At 42.2% G+C, this 26,195-nt stretch overlaps 1 protein-coding gene across 21 annotated transcripts in view; it reads right to left on the reverse strand.

The window, feature by feature from the left end:
- Nucleotides 1-26,195, reverse strand: part of znf407 (zinc finger protein 407) — a 501,275-nt gene that overhangs the window by 403,887 nt on the left and 71,193 nt on the right. For all 21 annotated transcript variants that reach the window (XM_038810284.1, XM_038810297.1, XM_038810303.1 and 18 more), the window contains one exon: nt 25,801-25,915. In XM_038810284.1, the coding sequence (XP_038666212.1) occupies nt 25,801-25,915 (115 nt within the window). The remainder of the gene's footprint in view (nt 1-25,800; nt 25,916-26,195) is intronic.

Consider the following 26,195-nt stretch of genomic DNA (forward strand, 5'->3'; position numbering starts at 1 on the left):
CCCCCCCCCCCCCAGGTGCTGAATCAAGAAGAGAATCGCTGGAGAATGGGAAGAAGGAAACAAATTAAAAGGCAGGAGAGACGAGAGATTTTTTTAAAGGAATAACCCAAGTCCGTGTTCTGGTGCCCCCTGGTGTACACACTTGGGACGTGCGGTAGAAAGATGCTCTATTCACCTTGAAAGCTCTTCAAGTCAATGGAAGGAGTCCAGAGTCAATTTTCAAGCCGCTTTATGTCGCAAAGAATGCTCCTTTCTAATATAACACATCTAATAAAATCTAATAAAGATCTCGGTCATTGACATAAGTGGCTGTTTAATACACACTGTTAAAAATTATACTTCATCTGCTTGTCTTTATATATAAGGACTTAAGAAATAAGAGCAAAAGGAGACCAATCAGCCCTTCAAGGCTGCTCCATTATTCAATACACTCATTGCTGACCTTCTATCTCAGCTATGCATTCCTGTGTTCTCTCTATATCCCTTAATATCTCTGAATAGACTCAGCGACAGAGCATGCACAAACCTCGGGGGTGCAAAATTCCAAAGATCCACAATCCTCCACGTGAACAAACTTTTCTTCACATCAGTCCAGAATGAGCAACTATTTGTTCCACCCTAGTTCGAGGCACTCCCCCCTCCTTCCCCAGGCAGGGGGAGCAACCTGCCAACGTCTAACTTGCCTCGGCCCTTTATAAATATAAATAAATACAAGGCAGGATTCTCCAGTCCCCAGTCGCGTGTTTCTCAACGGCGCGCCATTCGCGGGCAACAGGATTCTCCCTTCCCATCATCTTGTCAATGGAATTTCTCATTGATGCCAACCCACACAGGGAAACCCGTGGGTAGGGGGTGCGTTGCCAGCGGGAAAAGAGAATCCCAATGGTCAGAGAATTCCGTGTCATCGGGACAGAATCTGCAAGAATACCAAATGTAAAGGGAACAACAATTTCTGATGAGTGCAAGATGAAAAACTTTGGCAGCATAACTCTTTTTTTCAGGAATACTCAAATTTGATAAATATTACAATGAGATCACCTCTCAATGACAAATACATTAAGGGGGCAGGCAATTAATAATTTGTATCTGGTTACAAAACATTAGATAATTAGATAAGGTTCTTTTTGGATGTTATTAAAGCTTTGTCCTACAAAATGTCTGGTCTGTATTCAGAGAATTTGCACTGCTGCAACATCTCAGCCAGGGCAACAAAATCTTTGTGTATTTTCTTTCACCTTGACAAGCTGTGTGATCCGATTCGGACACTTGTGATCAACGTCAAACCCAATACCTCACCCGGGAGAAGATATTTCCAAGCGTCTCCTCACCCGTACAACTTGCCAAGAACAATTCTAAGTTTTTTTGATTGTTTGCTGATGTGCTGACATTTGAGGGCCCGTTGCGAGTGTGGCACTCGAGTTATTTTACCCCTTTCACAACCACGGCAGCAACAGTGGTCCCTTACCAAGGATTCCTTCACATCTACAGGTTGGGCTAGCAGGAAAGAATGGAAAACAGGGTAAAAAAAAAACGTTATTCCACAGCCCAGGCTTTGACATGTTGTTGCTTTCAAAGGGAGGCTCCACATTTAATGTACACCAATTCAAGAATTCAAACTGATGGATAGACTATTTTTTACAAAGGTCATGAGCAAAGAGAGGTTAGATTATTGATAACATTTGTTCTGAGAAATATCTTAGTTTTAAGAAAAAATTACTTGAACTTAACGAGTGTCTTTGGTTTTCAAAATGATATTGGTATCTAAAGGGTCAGCTATGACTCAGTAGGCCTCTGAGTCTCCAAGAATACCAAATGCAAAGGGAACAACCATTTCTGATGAGTGCAAAAATTAAAACTTTGGCAACATAACTTTTTTTCAGGAATATTCACATTTGATAAACGTTTCAATGAGATCACTTCTCAATAACATATACATTAAGGGGACAGGCAATTAATCATTTGTATCAGGTTACAAAACAAAATATCAGTCTTGCCTCTAAGACAGAAGGTTATGGGTTTAAGTCCACTCCAGAGACCTGAACACAAAATCTCAGCTGTCACTCCAGTATCCTGAAATCAAGGCACTATCGGCCCCCTAGGTGAAAGTAAAAGCTCACAAGCTACACTGAGAGTTTGGCCCAGTGTCCTGGCCAATGTTTTTTCCTCAATCAATATCACTAAAACGTATTACCTGATCATTATCACACTGCTGTGAGTGGGAGCTTACTGTGTGCCAATTGGTTGCCAGATTTCCTACATTATAACGGTGACTAAATAACAATAAATATTTAATTGGCTGTAAAGATGAGATTTCACTGCTTCAAATTAAAAACCTCAACAAATGTACTTTTATTTCTTAATACCACTTTTGTTTCCATTGCGGACTCCTTTACCTGTCAAGAGGGTGCAACTGCAAGTATTTGTTCAGAATTATCCCCCCCCCTTCTGTTCCCTGTTCCCCTTTGACACACTCCTCATCTTTGATCCGCCATTAATACATTCTAATCTCTTTATGTGTCACTATCAGCACCCTTCTTAGCCTTAATCACCCCCATTTACATTCCCTTTGTCTTTCTGTCCACGACACCTTTGTCAATCTCCACCTATGGCTGGACCACTGTCCAGCCCCACTGCTCATCGCCCCCCCCCCCCCCCCCCCGACAACAGTATACATCTGATTCAGTATACATTTCCAGTTCTCCCCAGCTTTGATAAAGTGTCATCCAGACTCTAAACATTAGTCCCCCTCTCTCTCCGTAGACGCCGTCAGAACTGTTGAGATTGTCCAGCATTTTCTGTTTTTGTTTCAGATTCCAGCATCCACTGTAATTTGCTTTTATCCCAAAGAGAGAGGCTGGCTCTGCATTATATTTCTCATCTTTTAAGACTTGTTTTATACAGCAATGTGTAAGGTGTCACTAATAAGCACTCGGCTCCTGTTCACCTCAACTGATTCATTATTCATAATTATCATTTATTAAAGTAAAATACTTTAAGATTAGATGAGCATAATTAAAGCAGTATTGATAATGTATCCTCTGTAAAAACAAAACAAAAATTCCACTGTATTCCATTCATTTTGCACCAAAATCTTGGACAATTATCTCTTTATCGTTGCGGCACATCAGAAATGACAAAATGTGATCAGGACTCCTCATCAATTAACCGCAAGGCAGCTTCCATCTATACATCAAGTTGGTCATTCGTGCGTACGAGAATATGGTTGTGCAGAAGAGCAATGGCCAACTGCCACCTGGTGGCCAATATTTTACTTGCAGGGAATTGTTGATTTGATCAGAGAGCTCAGAGGTTCTGAAAAGCATGCCCTCATGTAGTCTATGGGCTGTTCCAAAGTATAGGCCACGAACCCACGAGGCTGTGTCCATACGAACAGGCGCCGGAATGTGGCGACTGGGAGATTTTCACAGCAATTTCATTGCAGTGTTAATGTAAGCCTACTTGTGACATTAATAAAGATTATTATTATTATACGAGAGAGCGGGTCATACCCGGGGCAGCAGGGTAGCATGGTGGTTAGCATAAATGCTTCACAGCTCCAGGGTCCCAGGTTCGATTCCCGGCTGGGTCACTGTCTGTGTGGAGTCTGCACGTCCTCCCCCTGTGTGCGTGGGTTTCCTCCGGGTGCTCCGGTTTCCTCCCACAGTCCAAAGATGTGCGGGTTAGGTGGATTGGCCATGCTAAATTGCCCGTAGTGTCCTAATAAAAGTAAGGTTAAGGGGGGGGTTGTTGGGTTACGGGTATAGGGTGGATATGTGGGTTTGAGTAGGGTGATCATGGCTCGGCACAACATTGAGGGCCGAAGGGCCTGTTCTGTGCTGTACTGTTCTATGTTCTATGTTCTATAACCCTTATCCCCGCCACTCGAGTGACGCAACCAGCCCAGCTCCCAGATGAGTGGCAGAGGTTGTTGTGAATGCGAGCAACGTCATTTTATCAGCAAGTTCGATGTCATGACTGATTTTGTTTGCTTAGCATAGATGTGAGGTAAGTATTATTTTCTTGGTAGATTATTGTGATGATTTCATAACACATGTTAGAATGTTTCAAATAAACGTGCTCTCTTGTAATCTTTTTTTTGTTTGTTTTTTTTATAAATTTAGAGTACCAGTTATTATTTTCCAATTCAGTGGCAATTTTGCATGGCAAACCTACCCTGTACATCTTTGTGTTGTGGCGGTGAAACCCCTCTCTTGTAATCTTAATGTTCACAATGTGAAAATATCTGTACTGGTGTTTCTGGCATGAGTTAATAATTTAATTATGATATTTACTTTAAAAATGAATGCGTGGGTTAGCCCTGTTGCCTCACGGCGCCGAGGTCCCAGGTTCGATCCCGGCTCTGGGTCACTGTCTGTGTGGAGTTTGCACATTCTCCCCGTGTTTGCGTGGGTTTCGCCCCCACAACACAAAGATGTGCAGAGTAGGTGGATTGGCCACGCTAAATTGCCCCTTAATTGGAAAAAATTAATTGGGTACACTAAATTTATAAAAATAAAAAATAAATTTTAAAAATGAATGCACATATATTTATTAAATTTAACAGATAGAAAACAGCAAAATATTTATAGTGTCGAAAAGTTCCTCGGGTTCGATTCCGACCTTGGGTCACCGTCTGTGCGGAGTCTACACATTCTCCACGTGTCTGTGTGGATTTCCTCCAGGTGCTCCGGTTTCCTCCCACAGTCCAGAGACGCAAGGTTAGGTGGATTGGTCATGCTAAAATTTCCCCTTGGGTCTAAAGGTTAGATGGGGTTACGAGGATAGGGTGGGGGAGTGGGCTGAGGTGGGATGCTCTTCTGGAGGGTCAGTGCAGAATAAATGGGCCGAATGGCCTCCTTCTGCACTGATTCTATTTTATGATGAAAAGCGAAAGTGCATAGGGCGAGACCAACGTGGTGGCCTTTGCTCTGCTCAAGTGGCCTGTGAACAAAAAATTTTGAGAATCACCAAGTTTGTCCGTGTGGAGTTTGCACATTCTCCCCGTGTCTATGTGGGTCTCACTCCCACAACCCAAAAAGATGTACAGGGTAGGTGTATTGGCCATGCTAAATTACCCCTTAATTGGAAAAATAAATTGGGTACTCTAAATTTTAAAAAAAAGAGAATCACCGAGAGTCCTTGCTGGTTCAATGTTTGCTAAAACTACAACTACATCCAGATGTGAAAATGATTGATTGACTGTAAAACTGGCCAAACGAAAGAAAACAATGGGGGCGATTCTCCAATATAGAGCACAAGTGTTTGCAGCGTCATGAACGCGATGCGCGAACTGGGCCCGGTTACGTACGATTCTGGCCCCCAGAGGGGCAGCACGCGCTGGAGCGGTTCATGCCGCTCCAGCCTCCTTTCGTGGCACCAAATAGGTGCTGCGCCAACCCGCACATGCGCAGTTGGGCCGTGCCAACCTGCGCATGCGCGGGGGACTTCTTTAGCGTGCCGGCCCCGAATCAAGATGGAGTCGGTGTTCAGGGGCCAGCCGCGCCAGACCGTGGTGGGGGGGGGGGAGGGGGGGGAGCCCGCCGATCGGTGGGCCCCAATTGCAGGCCAGACCCCATTGGAGGCCCCCCCTCCCCCACAGGCCCCCCCCCCCCACCCCGACTGTTCGTGCAGAGTTCCCACCGGCTGCGACCAGGGGTGAACGGTGCCGGCGGGACTCTATCGTATCGACACAGCCGCTCGGCCCATCCGGGCCGGAGAATCGGCGGCCCCACCAATTCCAGCGGCCTGCGTCCGTCACCACGCCAGACGCGCCTCGGAGAATCTCGCGCCGGCATCGGGGCATCATGGCACGGTTGCGCCAATTCTCCGGCCCGGCTCGGGGCTCGGAGAATCGCCCCCACATTGTTTGAAAAATGCAACATCAAGGCTAGGATTACCAAGTGGTTAAAAAGCAGAAAACTGAAAGAGCCCATAATCTAAAAGCAAACTGCAATGTTGTAAATATTCAGCAGCATCTGTAAAACAGAAGGCAGATGAATGTATTCAATTTTGATAAAGGTTTACACCTGCAAAGGAAAATGGCCCTGCCCTTTCACAGGTGTGAACACACTTCCAGCATGTGTTTTTCTGAATTTAACGGAGCTTGCTTAGATAGCATCTGAACCAGTGATAATGACCGGGAACTTTATCCAAGAATGGAGTGGGCTGGGTTTTTGCAGCCAGTGACAAAATGACGGCTCAGGTCACTTTAAAAACAATAAAAAATAATGATTTAAAATAATTTTAACATTCTTTAATTAAAAATAATTGTTTTTTTTATTTTAGAAACTATGAAAGTCATGGAATTGAGAAATTTGACATTCTACAACTTTACAATTAGTTTTTCAGGGTCTCCCTAGCTCTGTAATCACCCCCAACCTCACAACCCCCAGAAATCTCCATATTCCTTTCATTCAACCCTCTTGAGCATCACCAATTTCGCTCAATCTGCCATTGACAGGCATGTGTTTAGCTACTGGGCATGAATCTCTGCAATTCCCTCCATAATCCTCTCCTCTCTATTTCTCTCTCCTTCTTCAAGCTGTTACTTAAAGCCACCACATCTTTGACTGAACTTCTGTCCACCTGACCTAATGTTTCTTCACCTGGCTTGGCAGCAAATTGTGACTGTTCATCGCACCTGTGAAACACCTTGGGTGGTTTTACCACATTGGAGGATGCTGTATAAATGCAAGTTGTAGTTGCTGCTACTAAATTATTGGGGATAGAGGGTGGCAGAGTGGCAACGTCACAGGGGTGATAATCCAGAAGACCAGACTCAAAGCAATCTCGGGACGCCTGTTCAAAACCCACCATGGCAGCTGGTAGAATTTAAATTCAATGAATAAATCTGGAGTATTAAGTTAGTCTGAGTAATGGCGACCACAAAACCATTGCCGATCGTCGTAAAAACTCACCTGGTTCACTAATGTCCTTCAGGGAAGGAAATCTGCAGTCCTTAGTCTGTCCTACATGTGACTCCAGACCGCACAGCAATGTGGCTGACTCTTAACTGCCCTCGGAAATGGCCCAGCAAACCACTCGGTTAGAGAGCAATTAGGGGTGGGTAACAAATGCTGGCCCAAAGAATAAAGAAACATGAAAGTTTGTAAATGAATAACTGCAGCGTGTATACAATAGGTAAATAATAAGTAATTAGCTTGGCACCCTTTTACTAACTCAGGATATTAACCGCAACACAGCATGCAGTGAATTTGCTGACTAATCACGAGCAATGATCCACAGATAACGGTGTCTTTTCACAATGCTAATGCACGGATCAGAAAGGTCTAAGCTTCCCATAGCGCATTGTAATAACACATCTAAGCGCCTAAAAACCATATCAAATTATTGTTTGCAGCCCAATGTTTTGAAACGTTTGTCGATTTGTATCAATATGCAACTCAGTGGCAAAAGAGAAAGGAGCTGCAATTATACAGTGACTAATTCATAATTTCACCCAGTCACTGGATGGAAATGTCCTACATGGAGCCCAAGGTCAGTTTCGCTAGTTGAACAATCTCGGCACAGAGAGGGGGGGTATGGGAACGACGCCTTCAAAATACAAGTCGGAACATAATTCTTCTCCAGTACGGGGGACTATAATCCTTTTGAGTATTGAGTGTCAAAAAGGGACAAACCTTCCATCGCGGCGCCTGGAGATGTCCTGACATGGTGAGATGCCTTATATAAACGCTAACTCTTTCTTTTTGAACAGACTTAAAATTAGGGCTTAGTGAACTGGCCTTGGTTCCGTTCAATTAAATCCGAACATGGTCAACCAAACACGATGTGAAATGCTTTCTAAATTAGCAAGTCCACCAAAGATAAGAGCATCTAACAGTCTTGGTGACTCGGTTTTTTTTTGGAACACACATGTACAAATGATGTCAATTCAAGTTGGTGAATAAAAAAAATCTGCTTGCAAAAATATCAAGGTATCTTCCTTGTTCAGAGCAGGCATTTTTCAAATTCTCCACACTGATCTATAAAGGAGCCTGGAGTTCTGTAATTCTGCTTTGTATTTTCAAGGTAGTAACCGTTCAAAAGCGACCTTAAAAAGCGACATTCAGCACAATTTCACTGAAGCAAGCTGGAATTCTAAAAGGAGTGTCGGAGGGGACCTAAAATGACCTGGCCATTCCTTTTCACTGTCAGCTATGACTCGGGTCAGAGGCCGTAGGTTCAAGTCCCAGTGCAGACTCTGGAGCACACATATCAAGGCTCACACTCCTGGGGCAGTGCCGAGGAAGTGCCGCGATTTTGGAGGTGCCGTCTTTCGGATGAGAAGTTGAAGTCCACCCTATCGGGTGGTGGTCGGTGTTTCAGGGAAAAGCCTGTGGGGGTTTTTTCCCGGCTTCCTGGCCAATAGTTATCCGTCAACCAACGTCCATAAAACACATTATGCAATCACTATCACATTGCTGCAGGTGGGAGCTTGCTGAGTTCAAATTGGCTGCCACTTTTCCCGCATTACAGAAGTGACCGCATGTCAAAAAAAGTACTTCCTCGGCCGTAAAGTGCTTTGGGAGGTCCTGCATTAAAAGTACTATATAAATGCAAAACTTTGTGTTGAAAATTAATAAAGTGAGATTTTATATATTATTTTCGAACGTTGAATTATCCTGTCCAAAATAAAACTGTCAGGCCCATCGTTCTGGCTCTCTAAATGTGTTATTCAATTTGTCCGACTTCCCTCCGCTCTTTTCAGCATTTTCTTTCCTTTTCAAACTGATGTCTAATTTTCCTTTGAACGTACCAAGATCAGCTGCGCAGTTTTAAAAAAGATAGCTTTCTAGAAAATCCCCAAATGATAAGAAAGTGCTTTTATTTTTTTAATTTACTGAGATGTAGCTGGGCTGATCGTGGGCTGGCAGGCACACTTCTGGAACTATCTTCATTCGCCTTAAGTTAGCCTATGAAGGCGCGACCTTCCTTGTCATTTTCAGCGCTTTGGAGTCATCAATCGGGGAAACAAGGATAAGAAATCAGACTGGTAATGTACCACCAAATCCCCGTCCATTTTCAAACAGTTTCCAACAGAAAAAAAGACATAGGGATCAGCCAAACATTCAACTCAGGCGTATTTTCTGCTATCATCACCTTGGCAACAGTGAAAAGAGGCAGCCAGCGGAGCCCAGGCAGGGACAATAGAATCCAGTGAAGGATGGCCGATGGGCTGATCGGAGTTGCTGACGATGTTGGTGCTACACGGAACGTGGAGGGTCGCACTTCTTCCCTACGCCCCCAGCCGCAAGCTCACTGCACCGTCACACAGCAACCCACTGGAGATAATGACCACCCAGGAACCTGCAAATCAGAGGCACGCTGACCACCCTGTCGCCGTCTCCAATCTGTGCTCAATTTGGAATAAGAATCTGATCCAGAGTCTGCTGTGGAATTTGGATGATTCAGTGTAACTAGATCCATTAACTCCTGATTATCCATCTGCTTAACTCGACCCGGAGAAGGGTTACTCCCCCACCTATCACTGGAACACTGTGACACACTCCAGCATGCATCCATCGGGCCTCTCCAAGTCAGACCATCAGTTGATATTTTGTGCCAACAGATGGTAGAAGCACATCCCACTGGGAATTAGTCCAAGAGTTGCTAATTAGAATGACCCTGGGAAATATCACACTTCAGTAGTGGTCCTGTTGGGAGACACAAATCCCACACTGGCAACTCAATGCTGGGGATCCAAACCACAGAGATCTTTAGGCTCAATAGTCAGCTCGTCACTTGATAGCAAAGAGCACTACAAAAAAAATCATCCTATTCCCACCCAACATTATGCACTATTTTCATCTGGATTTATCCTCTACTTAGTTTGTGTAGGATGAGACCAATCATACGACCCTAATTACCACCTCAAATTACATAGTATGTGCAATGTGGAAACTGGCTATTTGGTCTCAGTGGTCTATGCCAGTGTTTCTGCTCCACATGATCCTTCTCCCACCCATCTTCACCTAAATGTATCCCCATATCCTTCAATTCCCCCACATGTATCTGGCTTCCCTTGAAATGCATCTATACTACACCATTTGTCCCAACCACTCCATGTGATGGCGAGGGCCACATCCCTCCCACTCTTTGGGTCAAGACGTTCCTCCTGAAATCCTCACTGAATCTATTAGCGGCAATCTTATATTTATGACCTCTAGTTTTGGTCTCTCCCCACAGGTAGAAAGATCTTCTCTAAGTCTATCCTATGAAACGCCTTCATAATTTTAAAAGACCTCCATCAGGTCACCCCTCAGCCGTCTCTATTCCCCAGAGAAAAGCCTCGGCCTGTTCAGCCCTCCTTGATGGATTTGATTCTCCACTTTTAGGTCAACACAGTTTACCCCCTGAGGACCTGTGCCCGACAATGTAGGGAAAGGTCAAGAATTTGCCCATCTTGGCTAATGAGATCAGTCAACCGATCAAACATTGAGCGCTTGAGACTCCTTCTGGTGTAAGTCTTGGCATTTCGATGAGTATTTTCTGAGAGGGAGATGTCTCAAAGAACTCTATGGGGAGGTGGGGTGTAGTTGGTGAGAGTGGAAGAGAAAATAACAGTAGTCAATTGATCTTTTCAACTTTTCTTTAATCGTTCACAGGATGTGGGCGTCACAGGCAAGACCCGTATTTATTGCCCATCTCTAATTGCTCTTAAGATGGTGGGGAGCCTCCTTCTTGAATACTACTCAGTGGCACGCTGGGTCATCTCAGAGGGAGGTTGAGAGTTAACCAGGGCAGCACAGTGGCACAGTGGGTTAGCCCTGCTGCCTCACGGCGCCGAGGTCCCAGGTTCAATCCCGGCTCTGGGTCACTGCCTGTGTGGAGTTTACACATTCTCCCCGTGTCTGCCTGGGTTTTGCCCCACAACCCAAAGATGTGCAGGCTAGGTGGATTGACCACGCTAAATTGCCCCTTAATTGGAAAAAATGAATTGGGTACTCTAAATTTAAAAACAAAAACATAACAAAAACAAAAAAGAGTTAACCACATTGCTGCAGGTCGGGAGACACATACAGATCAGACTAGGCAAAGATGGTGTATTTCCTTCCTCCAAGGGGCATTAGTGAACCAGATGGGTTCTTGACGTTACATGGTAGTTACATGGTCACCATTGCTAATGCATGCTTTTTAATTCCAGATTTATTTAATGAACAGAATTCAAATTCCCCGAGCTGCCGCATCCTATAATTCTGTTGCAAGCTTCATCCTTCATCCAGAGGCGACAGCATTCACAACAAGATTAAAAATACTTGGCAACCTGGGCACTGAGAATATTTGCAGTTCCTCCGCACCACTCCCCCATCCGTCAAAACACAATTGTGCAGTGAAATGCAAGGAGGAGCCATTGGCCTGTAACAGGTTCACACTCTGCATTATTCACAGGGCAACTCATAACCCTACACACAAGGCCCCAAATGAAACTGATCCTGAGGTTGGATGCTGATCGATATGTAGAGTGGGTACCAGGAGATGCTCATCGTTTGTCGGGTCCACCGACTATAATGAACAAAAGAGGCGAAAGAGAAGGAAGACATTTTATATGTACGAGTTAAAGGCTAAATGAAAAATGAAATGAATGGATACATATAATGGATACATTATACAATAACAGAACATGGTCCCACACCCATTTCTAAATGGCTTGGAGAACAGCAACCTGCGTCAGTAAAGTGCCTTAGTAAAGTGTTTCACAGGTGCATTTCTAAATAGAAATTTGACCCCAAGCTGTACAAGGAGATAATGGGCAGATGGTCAAAAAGGCAGCTTGAAGAAGCATCTTAAAGGAGGGGAGAGGGGAAGAGGTTTAGTTGGGGGGGGGGGGGGGAATTCCAGAACTTAGGACCCAGGCAGCTGAAGGCATGGTGCCAATGGTGGGGGGATGGAAATCAAAGATATGCAATAGGCCAGAATTGGAGATACGCAGAGATCTTGGGGAGTTGTAGGGCTGGTGGAGATTGCGGACATAGGCAGGGGCGAGGTCATATGGATGAGAATGTCAAAACGGAGGCACTGCTCAACCATACAGTAGCAACTGTCAGCTGGACTGGTTAAGTCGAATTTGAGCATCATTTTAGGCAATGGTTAAGAACTGCACTATGTGCCAAAACATTTACCACTAGTCTACCAGTCACAAGGGGAAGGAGATTAAGAACAAAGAGGCTACAAGTTACAAAATGGCTTTGTGTCAGGGAGTGTATTTACATCCAACATATCTCAACAATATGATACCAACATCAGGGTGCAGAAGAGACTACGGCACTCCTCAATTATAAGAGAAGAAAACTACAAGACGAATCAACTGAGGTGACTGCTGTGTATCCCCCGGCAGATACGTGATATGTCGAGAGACAAAACAAAAAGAGATTTGCATTTCTGTAGCACCTTTCACAACCGTCAGGCACCTCAAAGTGCTTTACAGTGAATGTAGGACTTTTGACGTGTCCTACACGTCAAATTTTTAATGTAGGGAGCATGGCAGTCAATTAGTGCTCTCACAAACAGCAATGTGATAATGACCAGATGATCTCTTTTTGTTATGCCTATTAAGAGATTAATATTAGCCAAGACACTGGGGGAAACTCCCATGCTTCTTCTTCAAAGTTCCATGGGACCTTGTATGTCCATCTGAAAGAGCAGACAGGGCCTGGGCTTAACATCACACCCAGAAGACCACACGGCTGACAATGCAGCACTCCCTCAGTACTGCATTGGAGTAACTCTTGCACTTAAGTGCTGCAGTGGAAAGACTGAGGTGCATAACCCTGTCAGGCTATGGAACCAAGGTAGATGAATGGAGTTCAGGTAAAGACCAGCCATGACTTGTTGAAATGGCAGAAAAGACTCAGGGGGCTGAATGGTCATCCATCGTTCCCATCACAAGCAGGATTTGATACAAAGTTTATTTCTGTTTGGCAGCCGACTTAGTTGGACATTTTGTAAAAATAAACTTCTGTTTCTATCATTCTACTCGTAGATTAAATATTCGCATACATATCCATTATTATAATAGACACCATCTGTTAAACACCGCAGCTTACCTCTTCTAGTGTAATAAATGTCACCCCAGTCCCAGGGAACTATTGGCTTCTCCCCCACTTTGAGAGAGAGCTGACTGCTGGTGATTCGACCTGGGGATGACCACACCTCAAACGAGGGGCAAGGTTGTGCACGCAGGGCCGTCATGGACAATCTCAGCCGATACGGGAATTCAACCCGTGCTGTTGGCGCGGCCCAGACAACTGAGCGAACCAACCCAGTGTAATACTGCAAATTACATTCATTCTCTACTACGTTTTTCTGGGGTGTTCAGCATTTCAAAAGTAGCCATGGACAAACTCCTTACACTCCTGCAGAAGGTGTTGGACCGACACTCCAGTGCCAGTACTGACGGGAGTGCTGCAGTGTCATTCTGATGAGAGGTCAAACCCAGGTCCCGTCCGTCCTCCCCGGAACAGATGCCTCGGCACTATTTCACAGAACAGCAGAGGAGCCCTTACCAGTGTCTCGGTCAATATTTATCCCTCAACCATAAGTATTAAAAACTAATTATCTGGTCATTATCACATTGCTGTTTTGGGGGAGATTTCGGTGTTCAAATAGCTGTCACATTTCATACATTACAACAGTGACCACATTTCAAAAGTACTCTATTGGCTGCAAAGCACTTTGCGATGCTATGAGTCCCTGAATTTAGAAAGGCTCCAAACAGAAACATGACGTCCTAGCTATAAATTGATTACATCCCTGGAAAGTGCACAATACAGGTTACGGTACAAATACAGAAAGATTGCATAAAGAAGTCTACATAACATTACAATTCATAATTCAATTTCTGTGTCCTGTTCTGTACATACAAATCAACAAAACAAAAAAAATGTGCCTTGGCTCACACTTTTGAGAAATTATTATATCCATTGTTGTCAGGACAGCATTAAGTTCAACTGTTCAAGGTGTTAAAAGCAGGTGTCACTTTCTCCACTATCAAATTACGAAGCAATTTCATCACGAAATAATCTATTTCCACGTGAAGCCAATTAAATTGTGCCATGGAAGATTAAGGGCACTGCATTAACTTACAGTAGTCTGGTTCAACAGCAGAATAATAATACTATTAAAAATATATACTGGATGTTCCGAATCTTAGGGGTCAACTTTTATTTAGAATAGATTTCAAATACAGTGTAACGTTTCTTACCATGAACTTACCCCCACTATCAACTTAATCATAGACTGTCACTTTGATGGCTTTATTTGTTAAGGGATAGCACATTTCCATCTAAGAATCAGCGAGGCTTTTATATCACCATTAGACAATTCATAATTCTGAGCAGCAAAATGAATGCACAAATTACATTCTTCAACCTTTTACTCCCACTAAATCTTTCCTTTTTCCACTTTGCTGAGCTTGAATATTTTATTCCTCCATCAAATATGCATCCCATTAATTAAGTTAAATTACTTCTGACTGCCAAATATTCGCTGTCGATGACTGTCAACACAAAATACATGGCTGTGAACTTCTAATGACACAGCCTCGGTTAAACATGAGTTACAACCTTCAAGCATGCATCTACAGGCAAATTATCAGTCTCCTGTTTAAAACGAGACTAAATTAAATGCTGGTTTCTTTCCTTTTGCTTTTAACAACTATACAATAGATGACACGCTTACTTGACAAAGCAAGTGCTGCAATTTTAATTATATGCCTTTTTCTCATCTTTTAATTGCTGTTGTTAATCAGTCATTAACTTCATCTCCTGAAAAACTGCAAGTAGAAGATTCACGAATCTTCTCAAAACATTTTTTCATAACCAACGTGTAATTTCCACTATTTTAATAATGTCATTTTCAAAACATGGTATTTTAGATCTGTCCTTTAAAGATGTCATTCCAGACATTTTTAATCATAACTTCTAGTTTGTCTTCCTCAAGCCGCAGCAGAAATTGTAAAATATTTCTTTTTTAAAAGGTAGATAAAGGCAATGAATTAATTTTTCAACGGTGAGCTACCTAAACTTCCAATTAAAAACTGCATGCGAATATTAAGTCTTCACACAAGCATGTAATAGTATGCTGTCCCTCGGCATGTCAAGCTGCAGTAAGCTGTACGGACAACATACGTGAAGAAACCAAAAAGGTAAAGATAACCCATTATCCAGACATTTATGCCTTCACATTTTGTTCTTAATTACCGCACAATATATGGATTTTCTTTTGGGGGGGGGGAAGCTGACGCAAAATATAGATAGATCCCTGTATAATTTCCCCAAACTGAGAAACAAAATCACTCTGATCAGATACAGATTTTGACTGCATTTTATTAAATAATAATTCCTTCTGATGCAACATTGGAGGTCGAATATAACACTCATTAATTAACACCTTTGAATCCTGATTCCTTTTCACAGGAATGACTGTACTGGAGAAATCCCAATCAGCTAACTCTGGCATGCATCAATCCAGATAGAGCATCGGTCTAATAAGCAGTGAAATCTTAGATCCTCCTCTGTGGCTCGTGCTTTGTTTGGACTGAAAGATCTTCAAGTTAGTTCGGTGTGCTGAAGTGAAATGTATTTTACAACTCAATCACAAAAAACTATTTCAGTTTTCACAAACTACTGTTTCTCAGCATCAACCTGCTGAGGTTTTGCCTTCCCTTCAGTTTTATTATAAAAAGGCTCGTCTTTGAACATCGAATAAATCCGATATGTTCAAAGGGTTGCATGTTAAAGAACCGCATATGTTAACGCCGAAACGCCGACTTCTTTGAAAGAAGGTTTGGGTTAATGGGTTAATTCCTCATCTGTCAAGGTTTCAATAAAGCTGTATTTAGTAAAGTTACAGACTTACTAAAGTTTCTTCAGTTTTGATTGATCCCAAAATTATTGAGTTCTTCCAAATTACATGTTTTCTAGCCATTAGAAATCCATTCATTTTGATGTGTTAATATACCCTTGATGCTTCTGCAAGTCTCGTGCTGCTGCCAAAACATCACTTGCAAAAGTTGCAATGACATTGTGCTGGTGTTGGGGTGAGGTGGGGGCGGGGGGGGGGAATAGTGGGGGGAGCTGTAATATAAATTACATTTGTACAGAATGGAGTGCAATTATATTTTCGTCAACATGAATAACCTTTCGCTCATATAATTGAGCTCCCATATGATCAAACATGGAAAGGTATAGGATATTAACTTACCTAAAAATACACACAGCTCCAAACAAAATCACCTACCTGATGTAAATGCTCAGCTTCCCCGCATTCACTGTAAATGCGCTCAATCAATCCAGCCATGAAACATCATGACATATTATTAATAAATTTGTACATCTTGGAGGAAAGAAATCTGGCTTTTTTTTTTGCAGGAGGCAATTATTTTGAGGAACACTTTCAAAATAATAAAAAATAAAAATAAAAACTGAGAGAGGTCGTGCAGCTTTGAATGTTCTCTATCATCACATAAATTGGGTTAAATTATAGGGAAATTAATTGAAAATGGTTTGCCATTTTGGAGTTCTATGATAATCAGATTATGATATAAAATGATGCGATAATAAGCATGTTTCACTATATAACACAAATGCAACAGTCTGGGAAAATTTAAATTTGATTATACCTTATCAGGACTCAGTCATCTGATTGAGGACACCTGGCAACCAATTTTCAAATTGAGGGACAGTGAGAAGAGACTGGAAACATCGCTGCACAACTGGTAACAGAAGCAGCTCCATAACAGACGTTCAATGAGCTGACCATTCCCGATCCACAATGTTAGAAAGTCCACATAATCCAGGCTGGCATTCCCCGGTGTATTACTGAGGGAGTGCTGCACTGTCCGAGGTGCTGGCTTTTGGAGGCGGTGTTAAATCGAGGCCTCATCTTCCCTCTCGGCTGGGTGTAAAAGATCCCAAGGTCCTATTATTTTGAAGGACAGGGATGTTCTCCTCAGTGCCCTAACCAACACTCATCCCTCAGCCAACGTCACTGAAACAGATGGCCAAATCGTTAGCACATTGTTGTTTGTGGAAGCTGGCTGTGTGGAAACTGTCTTCCTTACTTTCCTATATTTCAACACAACACTTCAGAAGTACTTTATTAGCTGTAAAACACTTGGGACATCCTGACATCTCAGACTAAAGGGGCGATCCTTTAAAACAGAGATGAGGAGGAATTTCTTCAGCCAGAGGGGGGTGAATCTGTGGTACTCTTTGCCGCAGAAGGCTGTGGAGGACAAGTCACTGAGTGTCTTTAAGGCAGAGATAGACAGGTTCTTGATTAATAAGGGGATCAGGGGTTTGGGGAGAAGGCAGGAGAATGGGGATAAGAAAAATATCAGCCATGATTGAATGGCAGAGCACACTCGATGGGCCGAGTGGCCTAATTCTGCTTCTATGTCTTATGGTCTTGTGAAAGACGCTATATTAATACAAGTTCTTCCTTGGCTTCAAGATGAAATATTTACAACAGCAGATCGTGGTGGGACTTGAATTCATACCCAGAATACAGGACCAATTTGGGGCTGGAGGGGTACAATCTGGGAAATTCCTCTCCATCTGGGCAGTCAAAACTAGTTCTAACTGAGTCCGCCACCTCAGATGGTCTAAGCACTTTGCTGCCAAGATACCACTTCAAAGCCACTGGTCTGGCAACAGTTTTGCCATCAAAGGTGGCAACTGTTATCCAGCCAGTGAAATCGCCGAATGGAGAGAAAGACAAAGGGAGTCATTTTTTTAAAAAACTATATATTTTTAAGTCTATTAATATGCTTGGGTGCCTAGTGTGCTCCATTCAGGAGTTACCAGGAGCTAAATTCTCCGTCTGAGCGATGCCATTGAGGGTCAAGCATGCCCCACAAAGAAGGTCGCTGCTCACAAAGAGAAAGCTGAAATCATAGCTGGAAATCCTAAACCCTGGGTTAAAGCTCTCAACAGGAGGAACTTAAAAGCAGCAAGTCAGCCTTCACACCCGGGCCAGGAACTGACGTACAGTAAGGGCATCGGGAGGATTATTATTTTTGGAAGAGCATGGACAAGTACAACCGTTCATCCTAATCCATCACCAAACATTAAAATCGGAATTTTAAAACCACACTTCAACACTCTCCCAATTAGCGCAACACAGACACAGCAAATAAAACAACGTGCCAGGGCATCTAAACCAGCGTTGTTTATTTACAGATTGGAAGATAATAATAGAGGTGGATTGCAAATCTGCATTTGTTCGCAGATATTCAAAAATCCTCCTCTGGAAAAGAAAAAGCTGAGGGGTGACCTGACAGAGGCCTTTACGATTATGAAGCGATTTGGGAGGGCAGACATAGAGAAGATGTTTCTACTTGTGGGGCAAGAGACCAAAACTATGGGGGCTATAGCTAAGGTAGCTATTAATAAAATCAAGAAAGCATTCAGGAGAAACATCTTTACCCAGATAGTGGTGAGAATATGGTACTTGCTACCACAAGGAGTGGCTGACATGAGTAGCATAGACTTATTTAAGGGGAAGTTGAATAAACACATGAGGGAGAATGGAATAGAAGGATATAGTGGCAGCTCATGCTAGCATAGTTGAGCCGAGTGGCCTATTTATGTAATCTGTGTAATGCTGAATATCTTGGTATATCTATGAATTTTGCCGTACAATGATTACCAACATTCCCAAAGTTATTAGAATCCACTCTCACCAGCATTTACATGGATTGTGCCCTGGCCTGTTTAAGCTCCCTCAGAAAAAACCCTTGGTGCAGACTCCGATGTTCCTTTTGACCCAAAGCAAAGCCGCACACACATATCACATCCATCGCTAAGACCTGTTGCAAACACCTCCATGACATTGCTCGCTTAGCTTCCCCATTCTGCTGCCAAAACACTCAACGATGCACATTTTCGTTGGGTGGGGGGGGGGGGGGGGGGGGGGTGACATGTGGTGCAGTGGTTAGCACTAGGACTGCGGCGCTGAGGACCCGGGTTCGAATCCCAGCCCTGGGTCACTGTCCATGTGGAATTTGCACATTCTCCCCCACAACCCAAAGATGTGCAGGTTAGGTGGATTGGCCACGCTTAATTGGGTACTCTAAATGTATTTTTAATAAAGGATATATTTCTGCAACGTGCTACTCTGTGGCCATTTCAGCCTCACCATTTTCAAAAGTCAAATAATCCTGAACCCACTGCCCAGGTCGACATCTACATGAGGAAGGAACCATTCAGTCGCCAAATTCCACTATGGTTTCTGTCGATCAAATTCAAGATCCTTAGGGCAGGATTCCCTGGCCAGGCCCTCCCAGCAACCAGAAATTCCCGCCCGAGGTCAATGAACCTTTACATGGTCCGCAAAAAGCCTGTGGAGATCTTGCAGTGGGTGGGGTAGAAGAATTCAGCCCTTAGTTTTGTCCGCAAATCAGTTCTGGACCATGAATTATTGCATCCTTAATATTCCCCGAGATCCAGCATGCAACCTTAAACTTAGGTTTGGCCCTGTTCCAAACTTCATATGATATGCTTTGTGATTCTCCATTAGGTCTACTGAATGGCAGAGCAGGCTTGAGGGGTTGAATAGCTTACTCCTCCTGTTCCTATTTTTTATGCCCTTATTTGGGGTCATTCTGTCAACTGTCCCATCTCTCTCTCTCTTTTTCCCAAAGCCTCCCTGGGACCAATGATGTTGGACATCCAAATCTCATTGGGCTCACTGTTCCACCATTTCCCTCCTATGTATAAGCTGCTGTTGAAATATCTGAACTTCCTATTGGGATTCACAATCTATGCTCCAGTATAATCATAAATACATGTCAAGCCCCCAAACTTAGACCAATAAAGTTCATAGTTACGCTAATAGACCCAAATTATACAGCTGACTACACCTCACAATGGAGTTCATGATAACAGATGCATCTTAGATGGTTGGGAGTAGCACATCCCAGGCAGTAAGCTGCTGACAACATGAGCATGTGCTCACAGCATCAGCAAGATTCAGAAGTGAGTTTATAAACTTGCCGTAGATAAAAGCAACATTACTGCAGATACTGGAATCGGTGAAAAAAAAAACCAGAAAAAAACTGGACAATCTCAGCAGGTCTGACAGCATCTGTGAAGAGAGAAGGGAGCTGACGTTTTGAGTCTGGATGATTCTCTTTCAAAGTTCTGACAACAATTGTTTGGACTCGAAACGTCAGCTCCCTTCTCTCTCCACAGATGCTGTCAGACCTGCTGAGATTGTCCAGTATTTTCTGCTTTTGTGATAAACTTGTCCGATGGTCCAAGGGACACAGTCAAGAACACTTTCGAAATGAAGCTTTGCACAAGCGTGGAGTTGCAACAAACCCAGTGTGAAGTCCGAATGGTATAAAACTGACAACTGGAGGTTGTCATCCAGGAGCGTACTTGCAAACTTCTCCACCTCCCTTGTTTACTTTTTGTTTTCTCCTCTCTTCATCGACCTCTCCAGTCAGAGAACTACATTCCCTCTGCAAAATAGCAGTCAGGCAAAGTGTTTGCATGATTCTGGACATCAAAGTCAATCTGAAAATGGATGAGAAGAGTTTAATGTGGATTCACCCCATTTCCCCTTCACTCCTTTCTCTTGGGGAGAATATGACCTCTGTGTTTCCCCTCCAGCTGATGGCAATTTGAATCTGGGGACACACCATGAAGCAGAAATCACCTGCCACTTCTCAAAGGCAGTACAAAAAAACACTACCTGGTCATTATCACATTGCTATTTGTAGCAACTTTCTGTGTGTAAACTGCTTCCTGCATTACAATACTTATCACACTTCAAAACATACGTCATTGGCGTGAAGCACATTGAAGCACCCCACGGTTTTGAAAGGTGCGATATAAATGTAATATATAATGCATTAAATGCATTACTTAAATTTGCCAATTAACCCAAAGATAACATTGATTTAAGAATTCTCAGAATTTTATGCAAAATAACAGCCAAAAGGCTATTGAGGTTAGACATCATAATTCCAATACTATGATAGCTTTTTGTTAGGAAAGATTACTGGAGGTTACGGAATCGAGGCAGGTAGAGGGAATTAAAGTACTGGCCAGCCATTATCAACTAAATAGGCTCGAGGGGCTGAATGGTCCGCTACCTTTCCTAACATGGAGAGGGCATTCGAAAGGCAAAAGAAACCTAAACAAGGAGTTGTTCCAGCAAATATCATGCCAATCCAACCTGAAGTGCTGCTAACACCGACCAACGGGACTGAAATACTGCTGTACGTCAGACCGCTAAACTATTTAATGTCCCTGCCTCCAAGTTATTTAATGCACCAGATTTTTCTTTGAACTTCTGGCTCTTTTAGCTCTGTGCTATCTTGCTACAAAAACAATACACAGTAATCTGGTACTAAAACTTTGATGCAAATGAATTATGCCCTTTGGGACTGCCCACTTCATGAAAATCTCCGTGTTGGAACAGTTCACCAGAAATAAGTGACTTAAACCATTGAAGATTTAAATAATGCGACGCATTTCATGCCCAGCCTGGTGCCAGATTCCAATGAAGTTGTTAATGCATGTAATGATTAAGTGTAACTCAAATACTAACTGTGTTGTTGAAAACATGACAGGCAATAATTTGGTCTATTATATTCTACCATTTAATTGCCTAGTTCAGACATTCTTTGACACATTATGAAGCAATGATTTACAATTATTCAAGCTGCAAAGGTCAGAAAGTGACATTATAATCATCTTCAAAGAGATCCCCTCACATCCTCTAAACAAGGTAATGCAACTAACAACAATTTTACAGCAATTGTAACTGTTTACAGCTGTATTTTATCTACAGTGAAACAGTCATAAGCAGCAGAGAAAAATATACATTAACCTGCCTGCATCAACTCAGGTACGTTACCTGCCCTCAGGAAAAAGTCATTAAGGTGGATCTTATGCACATATTCAACATACTCAAAATAAAAAAAGTTATATTCTATGCCTCAAATTTTCATCAACATAATTTATTTTAAATATAGATGTTCCATTCTACTAATGAAATATCAGCCATTTCAGCAAAGCAAAGACTGCAGACTGGATTGCTGTTTTTGACTAGAGAGCTAATGTTGCTGAAAGATCACTTCACCCTTTAAAATATAAGCCAGAAAAAATTATGGTAATGAAGGAATGCAGCATGAGCTGCTTATGTTGAGGAACTAATGGGTCCATCGAGCATTTCCTAAATTATTTAGTCATTGATGATAATGAATTGACATTGTCATGGTGTTAATGTAAAATGTTGCATCATTTTAACCATCAAGCTGATACCAGCACTTAATTTGCATATTCACTTAATTAATGTTAAAGCTTAACAAATACTGAAGGGGTCAATTCTCCGAACATCCTAATATCTCCTGCTCTGTTGGTTACTCCACTATCACAGCCATCCCCCCTTCCCCCCAACCCTCGTTCTTGCTGACCAGATGAAGCATCAATATTTCCATTAGAACCAGCTCGACCCAACGCTACAATTATTAATCCTTACAAGCCAGAACGTGTACGCTGGAAACCATTTTCAAGATTTACCAGGGCCCACTCTCCCCAGTATTTAGCACACTTAATAGTTGAGCTTAACATAACGGCGGGCCAACAGGAAACGCAGGCTGCAGAGTCAGAAGCTGCATTAGAATAGGTAAGTAAGCATTTTACATTTTGAACAAAATTTCTGCAAAGTAAGCTGATGCTTTGCTACAAGAATTAGGTGAAATAATTACACCGAACCTTTGTGTGATCAGCTTTCACAGATCTGTCAGCGAGAACGATTAATACAAACTTTTACGGTAGGAACAAATGGGTAAAAATAGCCAATTCGAGACACAGCCTCAGAAAATGAGACAACTCGCCGACTCTGCTAGCACGCGCTAAATGTTTTTAAACAAACAAAATGAATTGTCCTTTCCATTTTCCTTGAATGTACACATGACAGCAGCTGAATTGCACAAGGTTAATTATTCATCGACAGCCGCTTCTTCGCAAGCAGCAATTTATTACTGATGTATTTAATTCAATACCAACAGGTACTGCTTAATGGTAACAAGTTGATAAATGGCATTTTTTTCCCTTCTACCAGGACGTCCAAATTAGCATATTTCCAATCGCTCCATCTTCTAACTGGCATTTTGTAACTGCACCTAATTCAGATTTTATTGTCATGCAAACTCGCCAAAGTTTGCTACAGACTCAACCACATACACAATTGCCAAGAAATTAAACACAGACCAACACAGACCACTAGTCATGTATCACACATTTCATGAAACAGTACTTATCCCTCAACCAACATCCTCAAAACAGATGAGCTTGATATTGTCACATGGTATTTTTCGTGGGATCTTGCTGTGTGTAAATTGGCTATTTCATTTCCTACATTACAGCAGCGTGACTGCACATCATAAGTTGTAAAGCAGCCTTCAGTCATGGAAGGTGCTACAGAAATGCAGGTCTCTCTTTCCACAAACACAAACACTTTCAATTTACAAACATTTTAACCGTCCTACATTTCTCATGTAGCTTCTTGTAGGCTGATAAGGTTCAGTGAAATAATAAACAAACCCATCTTCCTTTGTAAATTGAGGACAAGACTCATTCGCTACCCACCTTTATTACAAGCAGCTGAAAAAAGGCAATTCTAAAGAGACTCTGTACCATTCCGGGGGGGTGGGGAACACGTCACTAAGCAAAAAGTCAATCAACAAAATATATTCACACAAAAGTTAACACATCTTGATTTTTAATCCATAAAATATATCCATTACAGAAGTTTGATGACTAAAATATGCCATCTGTGAGGGGAATCTGCCACCAATTACTACTGCTTCAGTTGTTACATCGCTGCACAACCATGTAAAGTGTTAAAGCCATCAAATCACCCTTCCATTTGACCAGGATATAATCAATGGCACTGTGGCACAGTGGTTAGCTCTGCTGCCTACGCGCTAAGGACCTGGGTTCGATCCCGGCCCCGGGTCGCTGTCTGTGTGGAGTTCGCACTTTCTCCCCGTGTCTGCACGGGTTTCACCCCCACAACCCAAAGATGGGCAGGTTAGATGGATTGGCCACACTAAATTGCCCCTTAATTGGAACAAAAAAAATTGTGTACTCTAAATTTATTTTTAAAAAACAATGGTCACCAAAACCAAAATCACCAACATCATCCACCGCTCTATCTTCCAGATTGTAATGTGTAACAATGAATGTTGATGGAGAAAACAATATTGTCTCCCACCCAACAACCTCTCAGTAATTCTTTGTTGGTTAACCAGCAGATACCCAATGATTAAACACAGCATTCTCTTCGTTGTGCAGTTGCACAGACGCAACTGCAGACCATTGTTGGAAAATGGTGCGAGTTTCATTTTAGAACTTTGCATAAAAGAGGGATAAAGTTTGGAATTTCTTTTTTTAAACTGCACCATACTTCAAAACAAAAACACTGCATCAGCTTCATACGGAAATCGCATGTGGGCCACCGATCTCACATGTATCCTATTAAGCATTTAACTCCAAAAGCAATGTGATGAAGACTGGAATGTCTTGCACAGAATTGTGTAAAATTTAGGAGGCTATTAAAGTAACATCACTGAAAACTCCTTTCTGATGAGACACCCCCAAATCTGTAGTTTTCTAATTCATAAATTGACTGGATTTTCAACCTCTCAAGAGAATGGCTGCAGAGTTTTCACACCCGTCATTACGATCTCTGCAGATACCAACAGCTTAGCATGTAAAGCAGCAGGATTAAAATATCGATTCTGTATTGATTTCAAATTGCCACCAAGGTCTGAATGGCCAAGATGGTAGCTATTAACATGAAGCCTGGCAATCAGTGTGTGTGTGTGTGCGAGGAGGATCCTTTTATTAGGTTGGCTTTTCATAGAAGAAATCTTAAACCTGTAATCATCTAAATGGTTAACAGATGTGACACAGACACAAAAATGTGCTTGTTGAACCTACTCACCACTCATTATTCCATTTACAACAGGCAATAAACAGACTCAAAACATGGTTTATAAATAAATCAACTAATTTTAAAACATTCTTTCAGTTGGATTTATCTTGGAAATCTACACATACTCCAAGTTCAGTAATTGTTTGATTAGCTGAAGGCAGCTCAATTCAGAAGGAAATAAATGGGCTCAAGATTGCAATTTGAATTCTTCGCATTTTAATTAAAATGAAACAAACTTCATCAAGTTTACATTTCTTTACTTCTGGTGTTCCTAGTTTGTGAGTGATCGTTCGCTCACTTGCTATCATACACAAGGCTATAAATAATAAAAATCAACTAGCTTTGTAAATTCTAAACATTTGGCATTTTCACTACTATCCAAATTTGACACCCTTTTTCTCGCCAAATTTTATTTAGACAGATCTTAAGCCTTTAGTTCTGAGACCAGCCCAGTTTCTAATCATTTACCACAGGTAAACCTTTAATCCAAATGCTGTTTTATTGGCTTCTAAAATAGAATGAGAATTAGCCCCGGTAATTAATATTTAATTCAGTTAATTCAAGCATCACAGGTTGAAATGAAACTCGTGTGTTAAAGATGTGCTCATTCTAGATATGCATTAAACCACTAAGCTGCCCTTTACAACAATACTGAACGTAATGGAAGCTAGCACAGCATACAGCACTTTTGTTAAAATAAACAATATTTGCAATTTATAATGAAAGGTGTGTGAGAAAAGGTAGACAATTCTTTTTCACATTTTCTGGCACTCTCTCGTCTTAGAAAACTGCTATCCGCGGACATTCCTTTTGGAAAACAGAAAGCATTGTTGGAGCACTTACCCACATATGTGACACTTGTACTCGCGAACTCCTAGGTGCCGTTTGACATGATTACGGGCATCTCCTAACTGTGCGGTGGCAAAGTTGCAGAGGGTACATCGGAACGGTTTCGATCCTGAATTTTAAATAAAATAAAAAACACCAGCTAGCATAAATCGGAATAACGGACTGCTAAGCACAGTTTGTACTTTGTACTCAGGCAACTCAATTTTAGTTCAGCCCAGATGAATTGAGCAAAGTTCTTTACTCTCTGCTGTCTTCATTCTTTTACAAGTGTCTATTAGCCCACAGTACCAACGCCTTTTGCAAAAATTAACAGCGGTTATTGTGAGGGTGATTGATATGGGGAAAGATAAAGTTTCACATGTGCATCAGTAAGGGGGTCAATCATATTA

This window comes from Scyliorhinus canicula, chromosome 10 (assembly GCF_902713615.1).
Source record: "Scyliorhinus canicula chromosome 10, sScyCan1.1, whole genome shotgun sequence".
In the NCBI taxonomy this organism is placed as follows: domain Eukaryota; kingdom Metazoa; phylum Chordata; class Chondrichthyes; order Carcharhiniformes; family Scyliorhinidae; genus Scyliorhinus; species Scyliorhinus canicula.